This window comes from Scomber japonicus, chromosome 9, assembly GCF_027409825.1.
Source record: "Scomber japonicus isolate fScoJap1 chromosome 9, fScoJap1.pri, whole genome shotgun sequence".
NCBI lineage: Eukaryota > Metazoa > Chordata > Actinopteri > Scombriformes > Scombridae > Scomber > Scomber japonicus.
Window position 1 is genome coordinate 12861593 of NC_070586.1, and position 12214 is coordinate 12873806.

General features: G+C 39.6%; 1 protein-coding gene across 1 annotated transcript; it reads left to right on the forward strand.

The window, feature by feature from the left end:
* The first annotated feature begins 2444 nt into the window (after positions 1-2444).
* Positions 2445-10790, forward strand: krt1-c5 (keratin, type 1, gene c5). The gene is made up of 8 exons (XM_053325283.1): positions 2445-2843; positions 3224-3306; positions 5042-5198; positions 6798-6962; positions 7516-7641; positions 9249-9466; positions 10060-10088; positions 10675-10790. Exons 1-8 carry the CDS (start codon positions 2445-2447, stop codon positions 10788-10790), a joined length of 1293 nt encoding a protein of 430 aa, XP_053181258.1.
* Positions 10791-12214: the final 1424 nt, after the last annotated feature.

Below are 12214 nucleotides of genomic sequence, written 5' to 3' on the forward strand. Positions count from 1 at the left end.
CTGTAAGAATGCGATAGAATACCTCACAACCCTGAAATAACATCTCCTTCATTTGCTGTTCAAGTCTTAATTTGATCATAAAGATCTCAACAGCTTAGGTGTCACGTTGTCCTTTTATTTTGTGAGTGTGCGTGTCTATCCAGGGAAGGCATGGGTGTGTTTGGGTGTGTTGGGGCAACATTAAGGAACTAAACTAGGTCAGAGTCACTGTGTGATCTGATCGTCTCCGGAGAATAATGCTCACCAGAGGAATCAAGAATTATATGTTTTATTGTACAGCAAGAGAGGGCTGGGAGACAGTTGACACAAACGTGCAGAAAGATGTGTGCGTGTCTGCTTCTGTGTGAATATAAGCTTGTTCAGGCAGACCTACGCCCTGCATTTCTCAGGGGTCTTTACTTTCTTTTCATTATTTCACTCCATTGTTGCAGCTTCCTCCCACTTCTCCCCATCCCGCCGGGCTGTGCTCAGGTGAAGCCGGCTTCTCACGTCGCACATCGTGAATGCATTGTGCTCACACTCAATGGGATCAGTGTGGAGACAGCGGAGACCATGTTTACAGCCAGCCGCACTGGTTCAGACTCCAGGTTTCACCAATCGGGTCAGACGATGACCTGAGGAGGTTGATGTCACTGTATGGAGACATGAGGCCAAATATAGCTTTCACAATCAATTAGTGCACTGAATAACAATGGTGGGAATAATGCACTCTGATTTTATAGCATGTTAACATGGTAGTGACTCAAGCCAGTGCTTTTATCCCTTTATATTTTACTCTAATATTTTGTTTGTTCTATTTTAGTATCTCTATAATGAATGCTACCTATCAAAACCTTAGTTTCTATAGTTTTGTTGATATTTACATAATTTAATGTCTAATATTTTGTAGTTTAATGTCTTGCTGTAGGATGAAACCCTAAACAACTAGGTGTAGACTCTATTTAAAGAATGTGTTCGTTTTTTTGGTCCCTCTGTGCAACTCACGAACTACAGATGTATACACGGACAAGCATTAAAACACATGTGCTTAACAAATGTTGTGAAAATAAAAAAAGATTAGAACCGAAAAAAAATATTTTTTTAAAAACAGGTTAAAAACAATTAAAAGCCAGAGATTAAAAGTGATCCATAAACTGCATCTTAAAGGAATCAACAGACTCAGCCAGTGTGAAGGGTGCTAAAGAAAAAGTCCTGAACGGGAGAGCCAAGATGCCACAGTGGGAGGATCTGAGGGGTGCTGAGAAGTTCTGTGTTGCATGTAGGGGCGAGACCACGGAGAGATGTATGGACAATAGACAGTTAAAAGGATTTTGAAGTTTATCCCGAAATGAACAGGGAGCCAGTGTAAGGATATAAGAATAGGGATGATGTGGTCTCAGTTCACCTTGTTAATAACTGGGCAGCAGTATTTTGGATCAGTTGTGAACAGTAAATGGTAGCCTGAGAGTCACAACTGTCTGGCCTGGATGATATTAGTGCATGGGGTCAGAAAGTGACAGGAAATGCCCTAATTTGGGAGGTATTTCTGAATTGGACGAAGCTTGATCTGCCTGTTGAAATTTAGTTCACCATCAAATATAATATTCAGGTTTTTGATGTAGGGGGAAATGTGACTGAGATTCTAGAGAAGAGTAAGGTTTGAAGTCAGGGCCAAAGAGTAGGATCTCTGTCTTGTCCTCATTTAACTGAAGGAAATTATGAGCTAACCAGTCTTTTGTGTGCACTACAGCTTTTTTTTCTTTTTTTTATGGCATAGTGTCACGTTGCATCCTCCTCTTTGTTGCAGACGGATTGGACACACCAGGAGCTGCAGTGGTGGCTCCTCCCCTACAAAGAGAGTCGAGTCTCTGCAGCCAAACTCACCTGTGAAATCTGGTCCAGCAACAACTAATTTGCACCATCAGGGTCGAAACCTGACCAAGCGTCACCAGGGAAGACCTACGGAAGAGCTGAGCTTCATGTAAGTGTCAACATGTTTGTGTTTTGTGCTTCTTCCTCACCAATTTTCTCCTAATATCACTGATTTAGCCATAAAGTAAACAGAGCTATGATGTTTAGTACTTGACACTATCATCAGTCTAAGTTTTAGTAGATTTTCTGGAGTTTTCCTGTATGAGACTTTTCAATCTTTCTCAGCAGATGGGCAGTTGTTATCTGTTTGTATTTATTTGTACTTACAGATAAATCCGGTCAAGTCAGTTTTACTTATATACCCCCCAAAACTACAAATCACAAACCTGCCTCAAAGGGCTTTACAATTTTTACACCATCCTCAATATTTTGATCCTCAATTTAGAGAAGGAAACCCACCACCAACCACAAAAAAGAACTTTAAAGGGGGAAAAAGGAGAGACATCAGGTACTGTAGAGTAACAGAGGTGGGATTACTCTTCCAGGACTGACAGACTAACTAATATTCATATAAATCTTCTGCAGTGGACACCATGGCCTCCACTCTCTCTGTGCGCAGCTACTCGGTACGCCAGCCCTCCTTCTCCACCATGTCAGTGAGGGACAGTGGACGCAGCATCCGCTCCAAACCTCCTGTCGCCTCCATGTCCTCTGTCAGCAACCTGCCCCTGTCCCGCTCCCTGTCAGTGGGCAACGGCCTTAACATGGTGGGTTCCAGCCTATCCTTCAACGGCCTCACAATGGGCGCCAGCGAGAAGGAGACGATGCAGTGCCTGAATGACCGGCTGGCCAACTACCTGGACAAGGTGCGCACGTTGGAGAGGTCCAACACTGAGCTGGAGGTGAAGATCAAGCAGCTTATGCTGGAGAGGGCTCCGAAAGGACATGACATCGAGGCCATGATGGCTCAGGCACACGCCATTGGACAGGAGGTCAGTGTCCAGCAGATGTGGATATATACAAGATATTACTTCTAATCAAAAATGTAACTCTCTCATGTAACTATGATGGAAACGTAACTGTCTTCAAAGTAGAAATTAACCTTTTAAGTTACTGCTTTGAATCTCTGAAGGCAGCAAAATGACATTTGGGAATGTGACTCTACAAATGAAGTAAAACTTGCAGTAGTCTCAGTAGTTAATAACGTTATTTAGGTAGTTCGTTGAAGCACAAAGCTCCTGCAGCCAGACTGATTTAGGTGTTTTGTACTGTGGTGCAATTACAGTATCCAGGACATTATAATAAAAAAGCCCTGGACATCTCTAATCCTACATGCCACATCCTAATTATCTTCAACATGTCCCCTGCTCAGGTGAGAAAGAAGACGCTGGAGAACGCCCGCATCATGCTGGAGATTGATAATGCCAAGCTGGCGGCTGATGACTTCAGGGTCAAGTGAGTGTCACACAGAGGTTGCTTTCTTTTACTTGCCTGTGAGTGTTCACATGGGAGCGCCAGACTGAGAAGCAATGTGAATAAATGACCTTTTTGTCAGGTTGCGAAATGAGAGCCCCATTCCCACGGTGCTCAGGCACCCGCAGGAGCCGAACTACCGCGCCATCAGTTAGCGCAGGATGTGATACTTTGTTCAGCTCAGAGAGACGTCGTCCATTTCTGAGGTGTCCAAAGTTTGGCAACGTAAAGCTGGAGGACAGATGATAAAGTCAGGATACACCTACAGTTTACCTTACATGGATATCTTTGCATGAGAGCAGGTGGCACTTTTCACATGTGGGATACATTCCCGGGATTTTATAAGTTGTTTCCTGCACTTGTTGGTGTACTACTAACCGAAGTCTGCGCTTCACGTGTTATCACTTAATTCAAAGATAAAAAGCAAGATTTTTTTTTTTTTTAAATCCTTTGACACTTGCAGCAGTTTTGAAGGTATTTCCAATATCCTCAAAAACTTGTTTGAACATCTGGATCAAAGATATTCATTCAGCTGCACAATGACCTGTTAGTCCAATAACAGATGTCAGCAGGAAGTGACATACAGCATATCTTTCATTGTTTTGTGTGACACAAGAAAAACTGTTTTGAAAATATTGTATAAAATAACGAAAAAATCCAAATATTAATTCACATAAATAAAGTTTATCAGCTTTTTAAGGCGCACCTCACAGTTTTTATCAGTTGATTGGAGGCATTAAACGTTAATTTACTGATGGAGGCTGTAAGATATGATTGAAAGCATTGGACAAAGCCAGAACCTTTTGAACCTGTCGCCTATTTCTTTCACACTCAAGATTTAATTTTTCATTTTTTTAATGTATATTTGGATACTTCCAGCAACCATGTTTGTTTGTTCGGATTTAAGGATGGGTTCACAATTTTTCAAGCCTGTCTTAAAACAAAAGTCAGAAACCCAAATGAACATTTAAAACTTTTTACTGTAATCATTCCTCCTGTTCATACTGACCATCAGAAGATCCCTTCATCATGCACTTATAATGTAAGTGATGATGGACAAAATCTGCAGTCCTCCTTCACTTCAAAAAATTAATTTAAAAGTTGATATGAGACAAATGAATGAATGAAGCTTCAGCTGTCCAAATGAGTCAAATCAAGGAGAAACGTTAGTCTTTTTAGTGTCAAAGTCCCTCTTTTTGTTACTATACTTCTACCACAGCTCAACAGGGAAACACTAAGAGGGAATTTGATGCTAAACAGACTGTAAATGTGGCAGATATCCACTTGATATGACTAACTCAGACTGCTGAGGCCTCATATAAACTTTAGACAAACTCTTAAATGCATTTTTGCACAAACAGAAGGGATGATTATAGCGAGGAAACCTTTTTTCACTGTTCATATTGCCACCTTGACAATGTTGTTTTAAGATGGAAAAACTGAATTTATCCTCCTAATAATTTTGGAAACAGTTTAAAAATCTTTTTAACTCTGCAGCAGATTGATTTATTTTAGAGGATGCTGAAATTCTGGATTAAACAAACCTCCTGTTTTTGAAAGATCTCCAGGGTTTTAACTTGCAGAGAAACAGATCCACAGCTCTGTGACTCAAATGTGATGATAATACACGAGACACGAACTGCAGCTAGTGTTACACATGTCTGCTGATGACCTCCTTTTCTACAGTTTTAATCCCTCTTTGTGTTTTTGTCTGCAGATGGGAGGCAGAGGCCACCTTGTGCCAGTCGGTAGAGAGAGACTGCCAGGCTCTGAGGAGGGCAAAGTCTGACCACGACCAGATCATCGCCACTCTCCGTGGAGACCTGGACAGCCTAAAGGAAGAGCTCTACTTCCTGAAGAAGAATCACGATGAGGTGAGATCTCTGCCGTGGTGAAGGTCACGTCAAACATGATCAATGAGTGTTTATTTATCATCCTAATCACTTCACAAATTGTCGAGAATATTCTTATTTTATGTCTTTGAAGCACACTCTGTTCTTGCTTCAAATTTCTCCACCTCAACATGATTTATCATCCGCAAACCAAAGAGTTGTAACACAGTCCAGAGCTTGTTGTTACTATCAGCAACACAGCTGTAAACAGGTCGAAACAAACCTGTGCTGTGGTAGTTTGTGTTTGCTCAGTCAGTCAGGCCTGAAGGTTTAACAGTATTCAGTATCTGAAACGTGATAATGTTAAGTGTACAGTACGGCAACTCCCTCTCCCTTTGTAGCCACGGTGCTTCCAGATGGCAAGATAACACCAATGCACACAACACAGGAGAATCTGAGCCAATCCAACCTCAGGGATTATGTGTTTGGACAGTAAGGTGTGGTGTCCAGGGCGTGGACCATGACTCTGCTCCCTGCAGACAGTTTTTATTTTTAATCTGAGTAATCATCTTGTATAAACTGAGGGACCAAAAGAAACTTTGGTGCACAATATTGAAGTCTTGCAGCTGCATCACAAACCACTGTTTTTTTCATAAATTGTTTTTACTGTTGATTAAAGAGACACACTGGGAGGGGAAAATTATTTCCAAATGTAGGTTACTGAGTTTTTAATAGTGGTGTACATGCTCTCAAGTACAATTGATGCTACTTTATATCCCACTCCACTGCATTTTTGAGGGAAATATTATCCTTTCTACCCCAACCTTCCAACCTTTTTGTCTTTTGACATCTTACAAAAAGCAGTGTGTAGTCAGGCTCACATTTCAGATGTCTATGAGCTGTTAACAGCTCTACCAAAAAGTGATTTTCCCTTTAAACTTCTCACATGGTTTTATTTCAATAAATGTTTAAATGATCCAATATTTCACTAGAAATCAAAGATTAGAGAAAAAGTTCAAAAACTGAAAACAGATTTGTGTATCAGAACTTTGTTTTTCCTTCTTTCCTCTCCCATTAATCATCTAACAACCAGATTTACTTATGATTTCAATGTGGCTGTACATATATAATGACAACCGGCTCAGATTTATCTGGTGACCCTTTGGAGGGGTCCCACCGCTAGGTTGGGGACCACTGGACTAAACTAGCTAACTGTATATAAAGTAGTGTAAACTAGCTCCACCTCCAGCAGCTACAACAGTAACATGCTGCTCTAACACTGATGCTTCACTATTAATAATCTAATGATGTCATAAATATAATAATATATCAGTCAGAGGAACCAAACCACTACTTTACTGTAATAGTTTAACTACATCAAGCTAATATTTGTGTACCTTTACTTAAGTAGGATTTTCATGCAAGACTTTTACTTGTAATGAAGTATTTTCACATTGCTGTATCTGTATTTTCACTTAAGTAAAGGATCTGAAAACCTCTACTAGTAAATGGTGCTAAAACCTTCAACATGGTCTCCTATCCACACCACTCTGTGATGGTTGAGGCTTTCAGGATGTGAGGAGAAAACGATTTTACAGCATTTAACAGTGTTTGATCTTTCTCCTCTTTCACCTGGTTCAGGAGATGATCTCTTTTAAGGGGCGTCTGGCCAACGAGCAGGTGAACGTGGAGGTGGATGCAGCTCAGGGTCCTGATCTGGGGGCCATCATGGCTGAGCTGAGGGTCCAGTATGAAGGCATCACTCGTAAGAACAAGGAAGAGGCCGAGGCCTGGTACCTGAGGAAGGTCAGTCATCCCTTGAGTCTTTAACAAGGGTCTTTCTACGTTTTCAGCGTATCTGCAGGTCTTGAACATTTTTAAGAAATACTGCTCATTTTCCTAAAAACTGAAATTAATTTAAGGAGGTGTTGAACGTTTTTTATCTCTCAGGAGACATTATACATCTATAAACTACAAGTGAGACTGATGCGACTGTGGATTGGGCTGCAGAAAGCTGTCAAGTGTCAATATTAGCAACAACTTTCAAATTAATTTAAAATAAATACTTATTTTGTGATTTATCAATCCAACATTAACATTCCAGGTCACATTAATTAATTACAGCTGGAAAGCACTGACAAAAAGGTCATAAAGATCCATGAATACATTTATTAAACCTTATTGTATCTGTTGGTTTTCATTGTTACCATGACCATGAAAAAGGCATTAGATTGCATTAGTACTATTGCATGTGGCAATAAATCAATCCGATGAAAACGGCAGAAACCCTGATTTTGTTCTTTAATTTCTGTGGTATTAGAGACTATAGATGGTATTAATTTTGCCTGTTTGTGTGCAGCTGGAGTCGGTGCAGTCGGAGGTGAAGGAGAGCAACGAGGCGCTGCGTTGTGCCCAAAGTGAGCTCTGCGAGAGACGACGTTTCCTGCAGGCTCTGGAGGTTGAGCTCGACAGTCTTCGCAAGCAGGTACATGTACTTATACAGTTGGATGAAAAGATCGATACCCCTCTCATTCATCACAACAAAGTGACTAAGACTATTTCCTAACATGTCGAACTATATCTTTAACCTTATAGTCATGCGATGAGGTCATGAGGTCAGACAAAGAGTTTCCACCTGTGGATATGAATGAATGAAAGTTTTATGTTGACTGTCTTGTACTTTCTTTAGGGCTCAACCCCTCTTTCACCTTTCCTCTTCTGTATAATGCAAACATTGCTATATGATGGTCAGGCAGCTGCTGTCTCCATGTCAACAGCGAGCTACCGGCAGCACAATGTACACGGCTGTTTCATACTGCTCCAATAATCAATCAGTGTGACAGGACACAGAGTCAGACAGGCCAACGTTTTGTGTGTGTGTCTCCGCTACATGTGAACACAGATCAAACCAGTGTATAGATGTGTTCAGTGGAGGCAAATATAGCTCATGACTGTTTGCTCAGTGTGATAGTACAGATATTATGGTGGTGACAGTTCCTGCTATCTCTGGTTGAGTGGTGAATGTATAGGGCTTTACAGGTAAACATTGAGAGTAGTGTTGGCTGGGAGAATATGTACATCAAAGGATTGTCTGAACTTTTGTGGGCCTAAAAGAGCTAATTATATGTACTGAATATTATCTGTGTGAGTTTGAGTTAGGCCAAGAGCTTTAAGCTTTTATCTACATCAGTTTTTATCTTCACATTCCTGCTGTTAGGCTGCCTAGACAATTAGAAGGTGCACTTTCTACCATTTACAACTGCTCTTAAGTATTTATTATGTTGAAAGTGTGTCTTAGTGATGATACCAGCAGAGAATTATCAATCCTGAATTTCCCATCTGTTTGTTTTTGGTGCTCCGGCTCACAAACCCTTCTAGTTAAACTCGTTTCCGCTTGTAGCCGGCAGCCGCTTTCAGTAAAAACACTAAACAGCGGATATACAAAATTAGCGAACATATCCACAAAGGAGCCAGATATTTCCCTTAGGAGTTGGTGGAGACAAAGCTGTCACAGTGAAGAGCTATATATTCTGCCAAATTTTGCATACTGTACATTTTTACCAAATTTCCAGAAAATTGGCAAAAGACAATTCAAATGAATGCACGACTGATTTGCAGATATTTTGAGTAGGATCGTCAAGATAAAAGTTTAAGTTATATGCTTCATGTACAGTTACGTCAGGATTTAATCATTACATCTGTTTCTTTTGCCAACTTTTTCACCTTAAACAAATGGGGGGAAAAAATTGTTACATTTTGAGATTTTTTTTTCAATTTTAGCAAATCAAAAGTGCAAAATAAAAGCAGGTGGATTTACACCAATGAATACTAATGTTGCTCTGTGTCTGCTTCATGTGTAAAAAAATTTAAGTAAAAAGTGTGTGTCTACAGTTTGTTTCTGCTGCCCCCCCATGCTTCCCTCATGTGGCCAAAAACCTGTTAATGCGGGTTTAAAGCTCAAAAGTTGAACCTTAAATAGTCTATAGGGCTGGTTTTTACTATATTATCACTGCTTCACTACACTTGGGTTTGTGCTGTATGAAACTGTATCACAACCAGTTGTCACTGAACATTACCTGTATCTGTTCACAGGTGGGTGTGTTGGAGGGAAATCTGGGGGAAACTGGACATAAGTACTCTGTGGAGATGGACCGCCTTCAGACCTCGCTGACCCAGCTGGAGGACGAGCTGTCTCAGCTGCGTTTGGACATGCAACGCAACAAGACTGACTATGAACAGCTGCTGCGCATCAAGCAGAACCTGGAGATGGAGATCGCCACCTACAGGAGGCTGCTGGAAGGAGAGGAAATGTAAGAGAGTGGGGACACCAATACAGCGATATAACTTTACCTTTTATAGGAGAATAAAAAAGACATTCACAATCACTATTTTATGGTCCAGGAGAACAATTATAGAATATTTTAACTCAAGTCTGGCTGAAAGAAATGTGTATATTGTGTTTTTACATCTCTCAAATGTAAAAATGAACCCTGAACGGTATGTTAGGGTTAAATGATGCTAAATTTCAAATGACTATTAACCAGAAATAACTTTTGAATATGTAGTATTTTAAAGCTACTTGATTTTTTGTTAAATACACATTGTAATCCCAAAATGGATTTAAGACAAGTATAAAGCTACATCTAATAATTACTTGCATTATTGATTAATCCATTGATTACATCCTCTATTAATCAATTAGTTGTTTGGTCAATAAACTGTCCGAGAATGGTAAAAAAAAAATACAGATCATTTGTTTCCCAAAGTCCAAGAAAACAAACACAAAGTTTTGTTCTCAGCAAAAGTCAACGATCCAAAGATTTTGTAGAAAACTAAATGAATCAGAAAATATTAATTTGTGCATTATTTTATATCAATATGAGATATTCTTTCTGTTCTGCAGGGTGAAAGAAACACCTCCACCTCCTAAAAGTAAGTTTGCATTATTTTATTTACTGAATTTAGATCTTCTGTTTAAAGTTTTCACATAGAACAGATGGAAACTGTTGCAGGATATCACTTATATAAAATCACCTGTTAGAGGATCAGCATTGACTTGTGTTTGCTGCATACCTCTCGTCTTTTCATGTCACTCAAACACAATCAAATCTGATGTGTTTTTCATATTTTCTGTCTTAAAGTCTTACAGTAGACTACAGACATGCTGCTGTAATTAGGAGCGTCCCAACCTTTAAAGTTTAGCAAATTCCTCTATTTCCCCACATGAAATTCTGGTCTTGGTTGTGTGATCACTCGACACCTGCAGGATCTGATGAGAGGCAGAAAAAAAAGGATAACAAAAACAGCCCCAAAGTAACGATGATTCACCCAATGAACGCTGGACTCACTGACATTTAATCTCCCCTATTTTTCATCGTTGCTTTTGTGTGTTGTGACAGTTGTACGTGCTGCGTGCAGTTTGCTGACCTCAGGTTACATCTGTCTGTGCTGATGTAATCCATCCTTAAAGCCCAAAAGCTATGTAACTAACTGACCCTGGTTTATTTCTGTGCTACAGAAGACCCTGATGTGCGTACCAGGAAGATTGTAAAAGTCGTCACCCAGACGATGGTTAACGGCAAGGTGGTGGATGAGTCCAGCGAGGTGGAGCAGATTGAGGAACGTAAAAAGTGAGCCTGGAGTGTCTGCAGAGTCGTCAATTCTGAAACCCAAAGCTTCTTTCTAGCTTCTTGTTTTTATGTGTTTGTGTTTTTGTTTCTGTGTTTTAATGCCTCAAGCTTGCCAAAAATGTGCTGAACTGGAATTCAAGTTCAACCTTTTCAGTAACACCGTAGGTTTTTTCCCCTAATCCTCCTCTGACATGCTTCAATAGTCTGTTTCATAATGAACCTGCTAGATTGTGCTGGGATTTAATGAGGTATCACTCCACACACAGAATAACAGCCTTATTTTGAATGTATTTGAAAATCATAACATAAGGTTCACTTACTAGCCTTCTCCACAGCTTTCAACCATCTCAGATGACAATGTTTGTCATCAAAAAAAGGAAATGTTTGGAAAATGCATGTAAGCGGGCCTGAGGTTAAGATTTTTATTTTTTATTTTCTTTTTGGTCAAACTGTTATTTTCAAGGTCAAGAATGATCATTTCATTTTAAAGGAATAGTTCAAGTATTTTGGGAAATACTCTTTATTTGCTTTTTTGTTGAGCGTTAGATGAGATAATCCATACAATACATATAAAACTCTTCAATATAAAGCTACAGCTACAGCTGGTTAGTTTTCCTACCAGTGAGTCTAAAGCTCACTAATCAACACGTTACATCTGGTTTGTTTAATCTGCACAAACATTAAAGTGTAGTCAAGTCTTTTGCTAAGTTAACTAACATGTTGGCTTTAACTCCACAAGGAAAGCAAATGAGTGTATTTTACAAACTGTCAAACATTTCCTTTAATACTCACTGAAGAGATTTTGGGCAAGGTTGCAGTAAAATTGTATTTGGACTTTGTTTTCATTGTATAAAAAGGTTATCTTCAGTATGCACATGATAGTTTCACTGTAAAAAATAAAATTAATAATGGGGAGTGCTGTGATGTGGTTTTATTGTAGAAAGAAACAAATCATACAAACTGTACAGTAACAATAAAATGCAGTGTTAAAAAATACAGGAAGTGATCCTTTTGTCATTGTAGAGATTTGAGCTCAAACAGAAACTTTGACTGATACTCAGTGAACGTAACAGGAGGGAGAAACGAGGAAATATGCGATTCTGCACCAAGAGGGCAGAAACTACGAAACCTACACAGCAGTGTCGGGTAACAGGCTATTGTTTGTCAGTCTTAGGTTTCGATGTCTTTCTCTGTATGTTTTTGTGCACGTATACATGTAGCTCCGAGGAATTTAAAGTGGTGTTGTGACAAAATGTCTAAATGCTGAAAACACATTTCAGATGTCGACACTGTGTGGAATCTGTGGCACAGAACTGAATCCTGCAGTGAATAAAGGCTATTGTGTTGTTATTCTGGGTCACTGTGATGAGGGTCAGATATCACAACTACACTAATACAATAAGCTCACAGTTAAACAACAAAAAGTGA

Coding starts and splice junctions, on each gene's coding strand:
- krt1-c5 (XM_053325283.1), top strand. CDS start 2,445: ATGGCCTCCACTCTCTCTGTGCGCAGCTACTCGGTACGCCAGCCCTCC. Junction 3,307..5,041: donor GCTGATGACTTCAGGGTCAA/GTGAGTGTCACA, acceptor TTTTGTCTGCAG/ATGGGAGGCAGAGGCCACCT. Junction 10,089..10,674: donor AACACCTCCACCTCCTAAAA/GTAAGTTTGCAT, acceptor TCTGTGCTACAG/AAGACCCTGATGTGCGTACC.